The 14,808-nt window shown below is 47.3% G+C and overlaps 1 protein-coding gene across 1 annotated transcript; it reads left to right on the forward strand.

Annotated features, from left to right (window-relative positions):
* Positions 1-9,589: 9,589 nt before the first annotated feature.
* Positions 9,590-13,795, forward strand: LOC109743245 (probable sugar phosphate/phosphate translocator At3g14410). The gene is made up of 8 exons (XM_020302331.4): positions 9,590-9,868; positions 11,155-11,262; positions 11,411-11,445; positions 12,121-12,233; positions 12,331-12,592; positions 12,673-12,941; positions 13,166-13,348; positions 13,433-13,795. Exons 1-7 carry the CDS (start codon positions 9,605-9,607, stop codon positions 13,303-13,305), a joined length of 1,191 nt encoding a protein of 396 aa, XP_020157920.2. The 5' UTR covers positions 9,590-9,604; the 3' UTR covers positions 13,306-13,348; positions 13,433-13,795.
* Positions 13,796-14,808: the final 1,013 nt, after the last annotated feature.

Genomic DNA, 14,808 nt, shown 5'->3' on the forward strand with positions numbered 1-14,808 from the left:
CTATGGACCCCGCGTACGAGGCTGGTGCTCTCGCAGCCGAGGAGGTGCCGCTAGTCCTTGTTGCCGAGCCTCAGGCTCCAACTTGGGGAAGGCACATCGTCTGCTTCCTCCAAACCGGAGAACTCCCCGGCGACCCGGATGAAGCTGAGAAAGTAGACCGGAGGGCCAGTATGTATTAGTTTGTCGATGACACTCTGTACAGAAGGAGGCCCAACGGTGTGAAATTGAAGTGTGTCTGCCGGGAGGACGGAAAGGAACTGCTGGCTAAGATTCACAGAGGAATGTGCGGCTCACATATTGGATCAAGGGCATTAGTTGGGAAAGCATTCCGGGAAGGATTCTATTGGCCCACAGCCCTCCAAGACGCAGTTGAGCTCGTCACGACATGTGAAGTCTGTCAGTTCCATTCCAAGAGAACACACCTGCCTGCCCAAGCTCTTCAGACAGTCCCTCTGTCATGGCCATTTTCGGTCTGGGGGCTCGATATCCTCGGCCCCTTCCCCCGAGCAATCGGGGGCTTTGAATTCTTGTTCGTCGCCATCGACAAGTTTACAAAGTGGCCGGAAGTGACTGCCGTGAGGAAGGTGACTGCTCAGTCAGCTATCAAGTTCTTGAAAGAATTGGTTTGTCGTTTCGGAGTTCGGCAAGGATCATCACTGACAACGGCACCCAATTCACGAGCCACACCTTCATGCAATATGTTCAAACCCTCGGATGCAAGATCTCATTTGCCTCAGTGGCACACTCCCAGAGCAATGGACAAGCTGAGAGGGCGAACGCTGAAGTGCTTCGTGGACTCAAGAAAAGGACTTTCGATACGCTGCAGAAGCACGGCAGGCGGTGGATTGAGGAGCTGCCGGTAGTTCTCTGGTCCCTCAGAACGACACCTAATCGAGCTACCGGGCAGACTCCCTTCTCCCTGGTCTACGGGGCAGAAGCACCTATCCCCACAGAACTCATTTACGGGTCTCCTCTGGTGCTTGCCTACGATGAAGTAGAGCAGGATCAGCACCGACGTGGCGACGCTGTGCTACACGAGGAGAACCGTCTCCGGGCCGCTATGCGTGCTGCACGCTATCAGCAAGCCCTGCGCCGCTATCACAGCCGCAGGGTTCGTGCCCGGTGTTTTGAGGAAGGTGACCTTGTCCTTAGGCGCGTTCAATCCGCCAAGGGTACACACAAGTTATCAACAAAGTGGGAAGGCCCTTACCGGGTAGTACGAGTCACCAGACCTGGCGCAGTCCGTCTGGAGACCGGAGATGGCACACCGTTGCCAAACTCATGGAACATTGAGCACGGCAGCCACCAATTGTACATGGCCTTGCCGAAGTTGCATGTAACCCCTTGTACAAGCCGGGGCGATGACCCCGTGCAAGAGAAAATAAAGAAGCGCTGTAGGGGGGGCCCAACTAAGATTGCATGCATGCACAAGCACACCCAGATCATAGCATAAGCATTTCATGAGCACTTGCATATGCATATAGATAGGATTGCATCCTGCGTTCATTCTCATCTACATGGAGTTGCAGATTCTTGCCGTGAACCTGGCTTCAACAAAGGATGAGAAGATTGCACGGCACGGCGATCCTCGACAAGCCAAACAGATGAGTTCACCTCTTGTCCATTAGTATTCTGTAAAGCTACAACTTTGCATGAGAAAACCTTGTCACTCTCTCTCTCTTTGAAACTTAGGTGCTCCCATCCATGACTCGAACGTTGCTTCGGTCAGGGTGGTCGCAGTGGCCTTTGGGAAAAAGGAGTTGGCGGGGGCTGGCCCCTCTGTCTGTTCCCCGGCAGACGTAGTTCTCTGGCAGACAAAGAGGGTGCCGGCAGGATATCCTGCCGGAGAAAACTCGTTTATTCTATTAAAGAGGCACTTTGCCTCTGCATGGACATACACATGCACGGGTTCCTGGTAGGATTCATCCTTTTCATTCATATGCAGTTACAAGCACAAGCATTACAGAATACAAAGATGGACTCGAGAAATTACATTATTTGAATTAAAATTTGGCGATTGCCTACAAGTTTAAGATTGAAAAAAGATAAGTGCCCCGTGATCCCCTCTTTTCTTTTTTCCTCCTTCAGGCAGCGCGGCGGAAGGAGGAAAAGATGAGAAAAGAGGCACCCAAGCAGGAGCCCACCCCGGTCTCGTCGAGGCCCATCGGGCATGGCCTGACAAGACAGGGAGTGGCGAGGCTGCGAAGGAGGAGTGCAGGGGGCGGGGCTGCGCCTTCTGTTCGCCACCTCCAGAACCAGCAAGAAGCCCCAGCTCGAGCACCGGTGGAGTCATCCACCAAAGCTCAGCCGAAAGACTGCTGGAGGCAAGGAGAAGGCACCAAGAGAACATCCATCCCCGGCTACCGCCCGAAGAGGCTGGTGATGACGACGCCGGGGAGGGAGGGGAAGAGCGGAAAGACGAGGCGGCAGGGCGATGGTCGGAGGCGAAGGCATCCACGCCATCGTACTCTGACCTGACCCCCAGCCACCCGCCTTCTCCGTCTTCCCTTGCTTTCTCCTCACCACCGCTGCTCCCAGGAAGCGCCAAGACACCGGTCCGACGCCTCCAGCGAAGAAACAACAAACAGTCAAGGCAGCCGAGAGGCTCGAGGAGTGCCGCACCCCACCTTGGCGGGCAGGAAGGCACACCTCTCGTCGACAACGGCCCCAATATCTCCGGGAGTGACAATGCTGGGATTACTAGTGGTCCCCAGCGCTGCCTCCTGGCCAAGCCTCAAGGAGACCAAGAGATTCATCGCACCAAGGACCAAGCTCACTCCCCGAGCGTCAGCACCAACATGGGGCAGCAATTGCGCCAAGCAGAAGCCCAGAGGCTGGCCCCAGGCCCTTCTCTCCAACATCACCAAAAGAAGTAGAGGACCAGAAAAGAGGAGAGGAATGCATAGGTGGATGACACCGCCTTCCTCCGCCCCTCCTTTTATAGGCATGCCGGGGAAGCGGACTGCTCCATCAACGGGCGACCATCACCCTCCTCCGCCAATTCAAGACAGGCGGGCCCTCTTCAAGATGCTCGCCCACGACACAAGCCTCCGTTACCTACCCCCCGCGATGCATGCAGCATACGTGGCCAAGGATAAGAGCGCGCCGTGGGAAGAGTAATTTGGCAGTTTCTACCCCGTGCGTTAAAGTCATTCACGGGCCATCACTGTCGCGGTCCCACCACTATTGGCTTTGCATCTCGCATGAAGAAATTGGAAACCGCCCCGGAATCAAGACTACTGAAGCAGCAATAGAAAACTTCAAGGGGCCAACTCCTTCAGCAGCCTTGCCTGTGCACTTATTAGGCCTTACCCGACGACGCTCCGCAGCACGTTCGGGGCAGGCCCGGGGGCTTCTGTCGGTGCAACAGACCCTGGGTATGTTGACCAACTGTGCACATGCATAAGATCAAGATTGAAGTACCAGCTCAAGCCAGAGATTGGAGAATCAAGAGATTTGAAGTACCAACATACAACCCAGAGAGACCAAGGACAAGCCAGGAGAACAAGATATCTACAGGGAAAGGGCCTCCCTCGCTGTGCAGGCGAGCCCGGCAAGGGGCCAGGCCACCACTAGAAGCATGCAACCAAGACCCCCGGCAGGGCCTGCCGGGGCTTGTGGGGGGCCGAACAACCCCGCCAACCGCGCAAGTATGACCCACGTCGTCAATCAATGCGGTGTCAAGCCGCAAGATGATTAAGTGGCAGCATTTGCCACATGGCAGCCACCTCCTACAGAAGAAGCCCATAGATGACACCCGTCCAGCGACGTGTCAAGAGCATAGATGCGGAGCTGGCAAGATAAGCCCGGCAAGTCTTGCCGGGCAGCTAGCGATGTGACACTGAGCGGTGCATTTAATGCACCCTGTCAGCCCGCAGAGTTAGGTATGATAGCACTATTTGCTATCATATCAGTGGGTAATGACCATTTTGCCACTGTGGTGACCCCTTAATCTATAAAAGGAGGCCCATGGCGTTGGTAGGAGGGGGTTAGAGGGTTGGAAACTTGACAAACCCGAGCCACCATACACGTGTGTGTCACCGTAGCCTTGAGGCAGGCCTTGCCGGGCAAGTGTACCACGCACCACCACATTCGTTTCCACCATCAATCCACCAAAGCAGGAGTAGGGTCTTATGCCTCGCGGCGGCCCGAACCTGGGTAAATTGCTTGTGTGCTCTCTGCCGTGCTGCCGTGCGCTGATCTGCTCTTTGTGCAACGCGATGTCCCCCGCCGAACCAGCAAGGGGCCGCCCGGTCCCATAGTTGGCCGCGGATATCCCACGACAGGCGCACCTGGACTCCCTGGCGCGCCCAGGTGGGTTGTGCTGACCTGGTGGGGCCCCTCTGGTAGTTATTTGCTCCAATAATTTTTATTTATTGCATAAAAATTCCTCGTGAAGTTTCAGCTCATTTGGAGTTGTGCAGAATACGTAGCCTGGTGTAGCTTTTTCAGTTCCAGATTTCTAGCTGCCGGAATTCTCCCTCTTTGTGTGAACCTGGCATATTATGAGAGAAAAGGCATTAGAATTATTCCAAAAGGCATTATTATACATAAAAACATCATAAATAACAGTAGGAAAACATTATGCAAAATGGACGCATCATCTGCGTGTCTCAATCAGGTCCAGATCAAGGTGGATCTCTCCTGTGACACGTTGGGGCAGGTGAAGCAGACTCAGTTCCATGCTGTTCAGATGGGGAAGACGCCTGGTGGGAGCGGGAGTTCGTCACCAACAACGTTTGAGGTGTCAGACGGCATCCTGGGGGCTGGCCCCAGCCGGGCTGCTCCTGCGCCGCCGCCGCGCCCACTTTTGGTGCCGCCCAATCCTTTGGTAATTTCACAGTCTGTGCTACCTGTAGAGGACGAACACACAGAAAAACACCAGTGGTTGCCGAAGATGGATTTTCCCGGGTTTGATGGCTCTGCGGTGCGGATATGGTTGGATAAGTGTGAGGCATTTTTTAAATTGTACCACATACCTGGCAGTTTCAAAGTCACGTCCGCTTCTTTGTATCTGTCAGATAATGGTGCTCACTGGTACCAAGCTTTTAAGCAAACAGGGGTGATACACACTTGGGAGCAGTTTTGTGTTGCTGTTCTGCAGGAATTTGATGTCAACGTGTATAGACAAAAGATGAAGGAGTTGATGTTGTTGAGACAATCGGATACATTAGAAGAGTACAAGCAGCAGTTCTTACAGTTAGTGTACACTGTCAAACTGTATGAACCCACTATCAGTGACACCTTTTTTGTCACTAGATTTATCATGGGACTGAAGGAGGAGCTCCGAGCAGCAGTGGAAATGCAGATCCCTACCTCAGTGCAGTTAGCTGCTCTGTATGCCTCAGTTCAGGAAGGTCTTTTGCTCCAACAAAAAACAAGCAAACCCACTTATGCAAAACCAGCATACACAAAAACTGACAACCGTTCTGGACTGTCCACGGGTGAGCTCTGGAAAGCCAAACAACTCAAGGAATATCGTCGTGCTAATGGATTGTGTTACAAATGTGGAGAGAAATATCTCCCTGACAGTTGTGCAATCCACCGGGAGCACAACTTAAGGCTGCTGAAATGGTAAATCCTCATGAGATCATTTCGGATGCCGTGCTCGATGCTCTGGTACAGGGTGCTCATGAAGAGTGTGCTACTATCTCAGTTACTGCTCTTTCTGGGGCATCTCACCCTAAGACAATTCAGCTGAGAGCTCTAGTGCAGAACAAAGTAGTGCTGATGTTGGTGGACTCAGGAAGCACTCACACATTTGTGGATAAAGCATTATTGGACAGGATTTCTGTCACTGCTGAACCTCTAACTGTTCCTATGCAAGTTAAGGTAGCAAATGGGAATATGATCACTTGTACTGAGGTGGTTCAACATTTAACTTGGTGGATGCAAGGACACAGTTTCACTAATCCCATGCAAGTGTTACCATTGGGAGGTCATGATATTATACTTGGCATGGATTGGTTGGAGCAGTGGGGAGTGATGAAATGACACTGGGCTGACAAGTGGATTGAGTTCTAACATGAAGGCCAAGAGGTCAGATTACAAGGTGTGCTACCTGTCAAGCAAGACCAATTGGAGGAAGTATCTGCTGAAAAATTGCTAAAGTGGGAGAAGGGAAATGATGTGTGGGCTACTGCTCTGCTGAACAGAATAGTAATGACACCTGCAACTGAGATTCCTCAAGAAGTGCAACAAATACTGGACAAAAACAAGCAAGTATTCCAGGAACCTAACACTTTACCTCCTCATAGAGCTTTTGATCACACAATCACTCTCTTGCCAGATGTTGTGCCTGTTAATTGCAAACCTTACAGATATTCTCCTCTGCAAAAAGATGAGATTGAAAGGCAAGTGAAAGAGATGCTGGAGGCAGGTTTAATCACACCTAGCATGAGTCCCTTTGCTACCCCAGTGTTGTTAGTTAAGAAGAAAGATGGGACTTGGAGGTTATGTGTGGACTACAGGAGATTGAATGCAATAACAATGAAAAACAAATTTCCTATGCCAGTAATTGATGAAATACTTTATGAGTTAGGAGGGGCAAAGTGGTTTTCCAATTTAGATTTAATGGTTGGGTACCATCAGATAAGAATGAAAGAAGAAGATGAATTCAAAACTGCATTCGAAACACACCATGGCCAGTTTCAGTTCAGAGTAATGCCTTTTGGTTTGGCCATTGCCCCAGACACATTCCAATGTGTTATGAATTTTGCTTTTGTTGGGCCAAATAGAAAGTTTGTGTTGGTGTTTATGGATGATATCCTGGTTTTTACTTTCACTTTAGAGGACAATATAAATCATTTGCAAGCAGTCTTTGACATATTAAAATAAAATCAACTGTTTTGTGAAGGAGAGCAAATGTGTTTTTGCATAGAAGTCCTTGGAATATCTGGGGCACGTTATCTCAGAAAAAAGGTGTGGCTACTGACCCTGTTAAAACTGAAGTGATGTTGCAGTGGCCGGTTCCAACAACTTTGACAGATTTAAGAGGGTTTTTGGGCCTGACTGGCTATTACAGGAAATTTGTGCAAAATTATGGTATTTTGGCAAAACCTCTTACTGCTCTTCTGAAGAAACAAGCCTTTGAGTGGTCTGAGACAGCTCAGAAAGCATTTCAACTACTTAAGGAGGCTATGATTAACACTCCTGTCTTAGCTCTGCCAAATTTTGACATGACATTCACAGTGGAAACAGATGCTTGTGACACTGGAGTTGGGGCTATCTTATCTCAGGAAGGACATCCTATAGCATATTACAGCAAAGCTCTGGGTGTGATCAGTCAAAAGAAATCTATATATGAGAAAGAATTCCTAGCAATAATGATGGCAATAGACAGATGAAGATCTTATCTAAGTAGAGCACCTTTTGTGATCAAGACAGACCATCAAAGCTTGTGTCACTTGGGAGATCAGAACCTGACATCTGATTTGCAGAGGAAAGCAATGACTAAATTAGTGGGCCTCTAGATTTCAATACAATACAAGAAAGGGGTGGAAAACACAACAGCCGATGCTCTGCCCAGGGTAGCCCATTTGTTCTCTGTTCAAAGTGTCTCTGCTAGCAAGCCATTTTGGATACAAGAAATCCTTAACTCCTACTCAGTTGACCCATAGGCTCTTGCCATGTTGCAACAACTAGCTGTGGATCCAGCTGCTTGTCCTGGTTTTCAGCTACAGGAAGGTCTGATCGAGCAGGATAATAAGGTTTGGGTAGGAGCAAACACTGGACTTCAAACCAAGCTAATACAAGCTTTTCACTCTACTCCCGTAGGGGGTCATTCTGGGATTTTGCCCACTTATTACAGAGTTAAACAACTTTTCAGTTGGAAAGGAATGAAAACTGATGTGGGAAATTTTGTTAAGCAATGTGGTACTTGTCAACAGGGTAAACATGAGCTATGTAAAGTGCATGGACTGCTGCATCCTCTACGTGTTCCTGACAGTCCTTGGCAAGCTATCAGTATGGATTTCATCGAAGGGCTCCCTAAATCATAAGGATATTCAGCTATTCTAGTGGTGGTCGATCGTTTCACCAAAGTGAGTCACTTCCTTCCTTTGAAACATCCTTTCTCTGCAGCTTCAGTGGCCAAAGTGTTCCTCAACAACATTGTGAAACTGCATGGACTACCTCTGATCATCGTGTCAGACAGGGACAAAATTTTCACCAGTTCTTTTTGGAAAGAGTTGTTCAGGATGTGGGGCACAGAACTGCAAATGAGCACATCCTACCATCCTCAAACGGATGGTCAGACAGAACGAGTAAACCAATGTCTGGAGATGTACCTGAGATGTGCAGTACATGAATTTCCAACAAAATGGGCCACCTGGCTTCCTCAAGCAGAGTTTGGGTATAACTCAACTTATCACTCTTCACTGGGGTGTACTCCATACAAGGCACTTTATGGTTATGCTCCTAACATCGGCCAGATGCTTGGGCATCCTACCTCTCTGAACCCTGATGTCGATTCCTGGCTGTCGGCTCACACTCAGCACACAGCAACTCTGAAGGATCATTTGGCACATGCTCAGTGCAAATACAAGCATTTTGCGGATAAGAAACGCTCTGACAGAGTGTTCTCTGCTGGGGAAATGGTGTATCTGAGACTGCAACCATATGTGCAATCGACAGTGGTTAATCGCCCTTGCCGCAAGCTTGCACTCAAGTACTTTGGACCCTACAAGATTCTAGAAAAGATTGGAGGTGCTGCCTATCGTTTGGAGCTACCTAAGGGGAGTCAAGTGCATCCGTTTTTTCACATCTCGCAGCTCAAGAATCATGTGCCTGAGCATATGCCAGTGTTTAACACCTTACCTGTGCCAATAGACCTGTCGGCTCCTGGAGTTTGTCCTGAGGAAATTCTGGATCGTCGACTGGTCAAGAAGGAAATGCAAGCCATCTTCAAATCTTGGTGAAATGGACTAAACTTCTAGCAGCATCGGCGACCTGGGAGGACTATGAGGTGCTCAAAGCACGGTTTCCGTCTGCACCAACATGAGGACACGCTGGTTCTTCAGGGGCGGGTACTGTAAGTGCCTAGGTGAGGCAGTGCGAGGTGATCGCTGGTCGAGTCAAGGCGGGAATGTTTTAAACAAGTCAAGTAGTGTCGAGTGGGCCGTGTAGCAGGCGTGGGCCGGTGGGCCGTGTAATCTCTCGTGGGCTGGCGTGTGTAAGAGGACTGTAGCATTGAATTTGAAATGAAATCACTCTGAGCCTTCATTCCCCTCTTCTTATCCTGTCTCTACCTCACGCTCCTCTCTTCTCCCTTGAGTTGCCCTCACCCTCTCTGATCTCCCCAGCTACCTCACCGCCGGCGACCCCCTGGCTCCGTGGTCGTGACACACTTATACAATAAATTGCCGATCATGTGTGTCCTGATATCTGGCAGGCTCCGCCTAAAATTTGACCTCTGAAATCATCTTTCGTTTTCGTTTGACTCGCCCAAGTTCTGACTTCGCTTTCTAACATTTTTTTGATATCGTTAAAGACACTGACTGGTGGGCCCCAGATCGTGCACGGCGCGTAGGCCTGCCCGCGCGGAGACGGGGGCCGGTCTGAACCACGTGCGAATCGCGAGGCACTCTCCTTTTGTTTTGTTTATATGAAGTCCACCACCGTCGCAAAACCGCAAAACGGCTCGAGACGCACACGCCCCGACCGACGGCGAGACAGATTCTCCGTCTCCATTCCCCCACAGCAGCCAGCCATGGAGAGAAATGGCGGGAAGCAGCAGCAGCAGCAGCAGCTGGAGACGGCGGCGCCGGCGCCGGCGCCGAGGAAGGGTGCGTGGCGGGACGGCGCCGTCACCTACTTCCACCTCCTCTTCTACATCGCCATCTCCGGCGGCCAGATCTTCTTCAACAAGGCAAGCCCCTCTCATCCTCCTCCTCGCCCCGCGTCTCCGGCCCACCGCCCCGCGATCCTGCCAGCCGCGGCAAGTTTCGTCGCTGCGGTTGCTCATTCCTGGTTGCGCGACACGGATGCGGTCTCTCTCGCGTCTGGCCTGGCCGCGTCACGCGACTCCGCGCCGTCCTGGGTTTCTAGGGTTTTAGCGTGCAGTCCACCGCGAATTCGTTGGCTGATCCGATTGCTGCTCTCCCCGTGCGGAGGAGACGAGACGGATGTGTTTCCAGCTTCTGGCGCTGGATTCGAATGCGTGCGAGTCAGGGGGGCTTTTGTGATGGATCGGATCTCTGTCTCGTTGTCTCTGCCGCAGCGTAAGCGTTTTCAGTTTAAAGAGGGTGTGATTGTAAACACCCAGGGAGGCGATTTTGAGCTTCGGCTGTTCTCATACTTGCGATATCAAGCGTTGATCCCATAATTCATCAAAATGAGTTTCATTGGTGACTATCAGTTTTCTAAAGCCGATCACCCACCTGAATAACCAGATTATGTCCAAAATTGGTGGCTGTTTGGGTCCTTTTTTTTTGCCTCTGAGTCCAGTAGCTTGAGATCTGGGAATAGTTCGTTGCTTGCTTGGGCTGTCCACTCAACTTGGACCCCTTTTTCATGCGAAGGGTTGACCCAGGTTCTCTTGTCACAACTCATATCGCTTCCATAACAAGTAACTGGACTCCCTTTTGCTATTATATTGTTAGTTTAGTTTGGTACACCGATACGTAAGGCTCATGGAGGTCTTTTGCACCGAGTTCCATTAGCTTTAAGTGGAGCTGCAAAAAAAAAAAATCCAATCTGCAGGCCATGCCAAGTGCTACATATAAATTAATTCATTGACACTTCTCAAGATGCCTATCTTTTTGGACCGACTGGATAGCATCTGCTTCCACTATGATGATTCATGGAAATTGAGCAATAAGCACTATCTTTTGTTCTATTATCTCTCCTTATTTCTTTGGCCCAACTCAATACTAAAAAGATTAACAACACTCCAAGAGAGATTGTGGTACAAATAGAAATAGTGATGCTGACATTTCTGTATGTACAAATTCAAGTGTAAACATCGATAACCCTTGCTTCAGAAGATTGAAAACCCGCTTTGTAACACACTTCTATTTGGGATGATTAGTTCTGGAGTGCTTTCATAATTTCATTCATGTGCTTAAAAGTACTGATGGATTCTTTTTCTGTGGCAAATATCCATTTCATATTTTTTGTAACATTGTTGAATGCTTTGTTTGTCCTGATTTGCAGTGGGTGCTATCCTCAAAAGAGATCAACTTCCCCTATCCAGTGGCACTAACTTTGCTGCATATGCTCTTCTCATCTGTAGTATGCTTTGCAGCTACAAAGATTTTCAAGGTACCTAGCATCAAATTTTTACATGGTTGCCGTATCTATCTCTAATCTGTGTAATAACTAAGACTTCATACTGTTTGGAATTCAAGTTACTAGAAGTTCAAGAAATCCGTAATCTTACTTTTTTTTTTACTTTGATAATATTTTATAGGTCATAAAGATTGATGAAGGAATGACTACAGATGTGTGAGTCTTGGATAATACAAAATTCATAAGGCTGTATTGTAGTTTCTTACTCTCTCAATTGTTCTCTGTCAGTATATTATGTTCCATGACGTATCACCTCATGATTAAGACATCCATAATGCCTGCCTCTCCATGTATGAACCGATAAGAATAATTTGTGGATTTTCCATAACATTAGCATATTCTAGCATGTCTACGTAAGATGCTGCACAAACACCACCCCTTCATTTTAAATAGCGAGGTTGGTTTTCATCAGGCTATATGTGGATAGCAAGTACAGTAACAGGGGGCTCTGCTCTTTGTTGTGTAAGTACATTAGCCTGCTTTAGCTGTCAGGATTAGTGAGCGAGTTTTACCATATTGTTAAGACTGTGACTTAGGAGGAAACCGATAAGAAAATGCCAAGTCAGAGGCTTAAAAGTCTAGCATGATGGTCATCAGTAGATATTTTCGTTAATTAAATTTGCATCTAGCACACACTAAGAAGCTCTGCACTATTCCTGTCATAAGTCATACTCGATACCACTCTTCGTGAGAAGAAATATGCTGGTCTTTTTCTGAAGCACGGACCTGCAGCCGTTATTGCTTTCCCATCCTGTATTAGATTCTTTGTTCAATTCATAATAAAGTACTGGGATTGTATTATTTTTCCAACTAGCTCACCTGAAATTTCAGATATGTGAGTTCAGTCATTCCAATTGGAGCAATGTTTGCAATGACACTTTGGCTAGGGAACAGTGCATACCTCTACATATCTGTTGCATTTGCACAGATGTTGAAGGCAATAAGTATGTGCACTCTCTGGTTTTAGATTGAGAAGGTAAAGCGTAGGTTGTAATCAGTTTTGGAACTGATGTTAATATACTCTTTGCTTGAGCATTACAGTGCCTGTAGCCGTGTTTCTCCTTGGAACAGCATTTGGCCTTGAAGAAATGAACTGTAAAATGCTTGCTATCATGTCTATCATCAGCGTGGGAGTTATTGTGGCCTCTGTTGGTGAAATTACAATCAGCTGGGTCGGAGTGGTGTATCAGATGGGTGGAGTTGTAGCGGAGGCCCTTAGACTTATCTTTATCGAGATATTTTTGAAGAAGAAGGGTGTTAGACTGAACTTGATATCCATGATGTACTATGTTAGCCCTTGCAGGTATCTTGTCCACCAGCTCCCCAGATTAATTCTTGAAACTACTGTTTGTTCTCATAATTTAATCTGTGACTTTCCTGCAGTGCCTTTTGCCTGTTCATTCCCTGGTTGTTCTTAGAGAAGCCAAAGATGGATGCAAGTATTTCATGGAACTTCCCACCAGTTACATTGTTCTTAAACTGCATGTGCACATTCGTACTTAATCTGTCAGTTTTCCTTGTCATTTCCCGGACAAGTGCACTGACAGCTCGTGTTACTGGAGTTGTGAGAGATTGGAGTGTGGTGCTGCTGTCAGCTGCTATTTTTGCTGATACAAAGCTTACCTTCATAAACATAGTTGGCTATGCCATAGGTATTCTACTGATTAATCTCGTAATCTGACTTATTTAACTTCATAATTTCTGTGACATCTTTGGGCACATTTTTGGCTAAAAAATTACCTGCACCTGATATTTTCTGGGTTATTCTTTTTTTTGTGTGAATACTTTAGGTTTGAGCCATCTTTTTGAATTTTTTTTCAAAGAACTGCATTTAGAAGTGGATTAGATGGTGACTCCATTTTTCTGCAATGTACAGCCATAGTAGGTGTTGTTGCATATAACAATCATAAGCTTAAACCCCAAGTGAACCAGCAGCAGGGTGCTGACAGCAAAGTCAGCCCAGGAAGCCCTCGACATGTCGAGATACCATTGAACTCTACAAAAGAATCTTCATAACATCGAAGGTAGTGGGATCTTGGACAGAATTTTTTGGGGGAAGGTAATATAAGTTCGAAAACTTTCAATTCATGCACCTGTCATGCACGGAACATACTGACGGTTGGTGCATTTACTGTTGATCCAGGAGAATTGAGCTCTTGATTGTGCTAAGAGTTGTCCAGCTCTCCATGGATACATTCTTCCTACAAATCAACAGGAAGACCGGAAATTTTGTACAATGATATGGAAGATACGGTAGCATACTGATTTGTACTATTGTTGCCCGGAACAGGGCGGGCACATCATAAAGGTCAATTAGGTTATGTAGATGTGTTTGTTGTCTTAGAAATCCATCAGGTGCTCCCAAAGATGCAACCTGATTCTGTTGGTATACTTCGTTACTTTGGAGGGTCCTGCCAACAAGATGGACCTTGTATATGAAGTATGTCTGTATGCACATTGTACTTCTTCAAATATGAAAGAATACCATATGTGAACTTTTTTTTTAGCTTGCACGTTTTCCATGTCCATTTATTGTCTCCGGAAGCTATTCCGTTTTAAAAAGTAAAGATCCATATGATATGTGGAATGTTCTTTCTGCGAATGAAGTTGTTAAGATCCTGTTTGGAAGGCGGATATACTTTTTGATTTTTTTTTCGAAAAGGGGACTCCCCGGCCTCTGCATCAGAACAATGCATATGGCCACATTTATAGATAAATAAAGAGGTTCAACAATGCATATGGCCACATTTATAGATAAATAAAGAGGTTCAACAAGGTCTTATAGTATGAAAACAAAATAACGGCAAGCTCACAAAGAGCCACAACGCCAAAAATAATAGGCCCAAAAGCCACAACCGGCTGGCATAACAAAGATAGGTAAACTAATCACCCATCCTATTACATGACCGCCATCCAAACCAGTTGAAGATATCCTGCGCTAACATCTCCCACCGGACAGATCCAGTAACCAAACGCTCCCTGGCCTCCGCCGGAGTGACTAACGACCACGTACGGATCAGCGCAGTAGCCCGGAATAAAACCTGCAAAAAATGAATATTTGTTGTTCTGTTAAAAGCCAAATCATTTCTGCAGTTCCAAATTGCCCACAACAAAGCACATACTCCTACGCGAATGTGTCTAGCTGTTTCGGACTCTATCCCAACAAGCCACGTTCCAAATAACGTACTGACCGAATTCGGAGGAGTAATGTTAAAGGCAATATGCACCGTGTGCCACAAAACTCTCGCCAACGGGCAGTCAAAGAAGAGGTGCTTGATAGTTTCGTCCCGATCACAAAAACTACACCTAGTAGATCCTATCCAGTTGCGCTTAACCAAATTATCCTTTGTTAAAATGACTTGTTTATGTACAAACCACATAAACACTTTAATTTTCAAAGGAACTTTGACTTTTCAAACATCTTTGGAACTAGGAATAGCAATAGAGTTAATGACATCGATATACATCGACTTGACTGTGAACTCTCCAGACCTAGTAAGCATCCAACACAACTGATCG

The sequence above is a fragment of the Aegilops tauschii genome, chromosome 7, assembly GCF_002575655.3.
Source record: "Aegilops tauschii subsp. strangulata cultivar AL8/78 chromosome 7, Aet v6.0, whole genome shotgun sequence".
Classification (NCBI taxonomy): Eukaryota; Viridiplantae; Streptophyta; class Magnoliopsida; order Poales; family Poaceae; genus Aegilops; species Aegilops tauschii.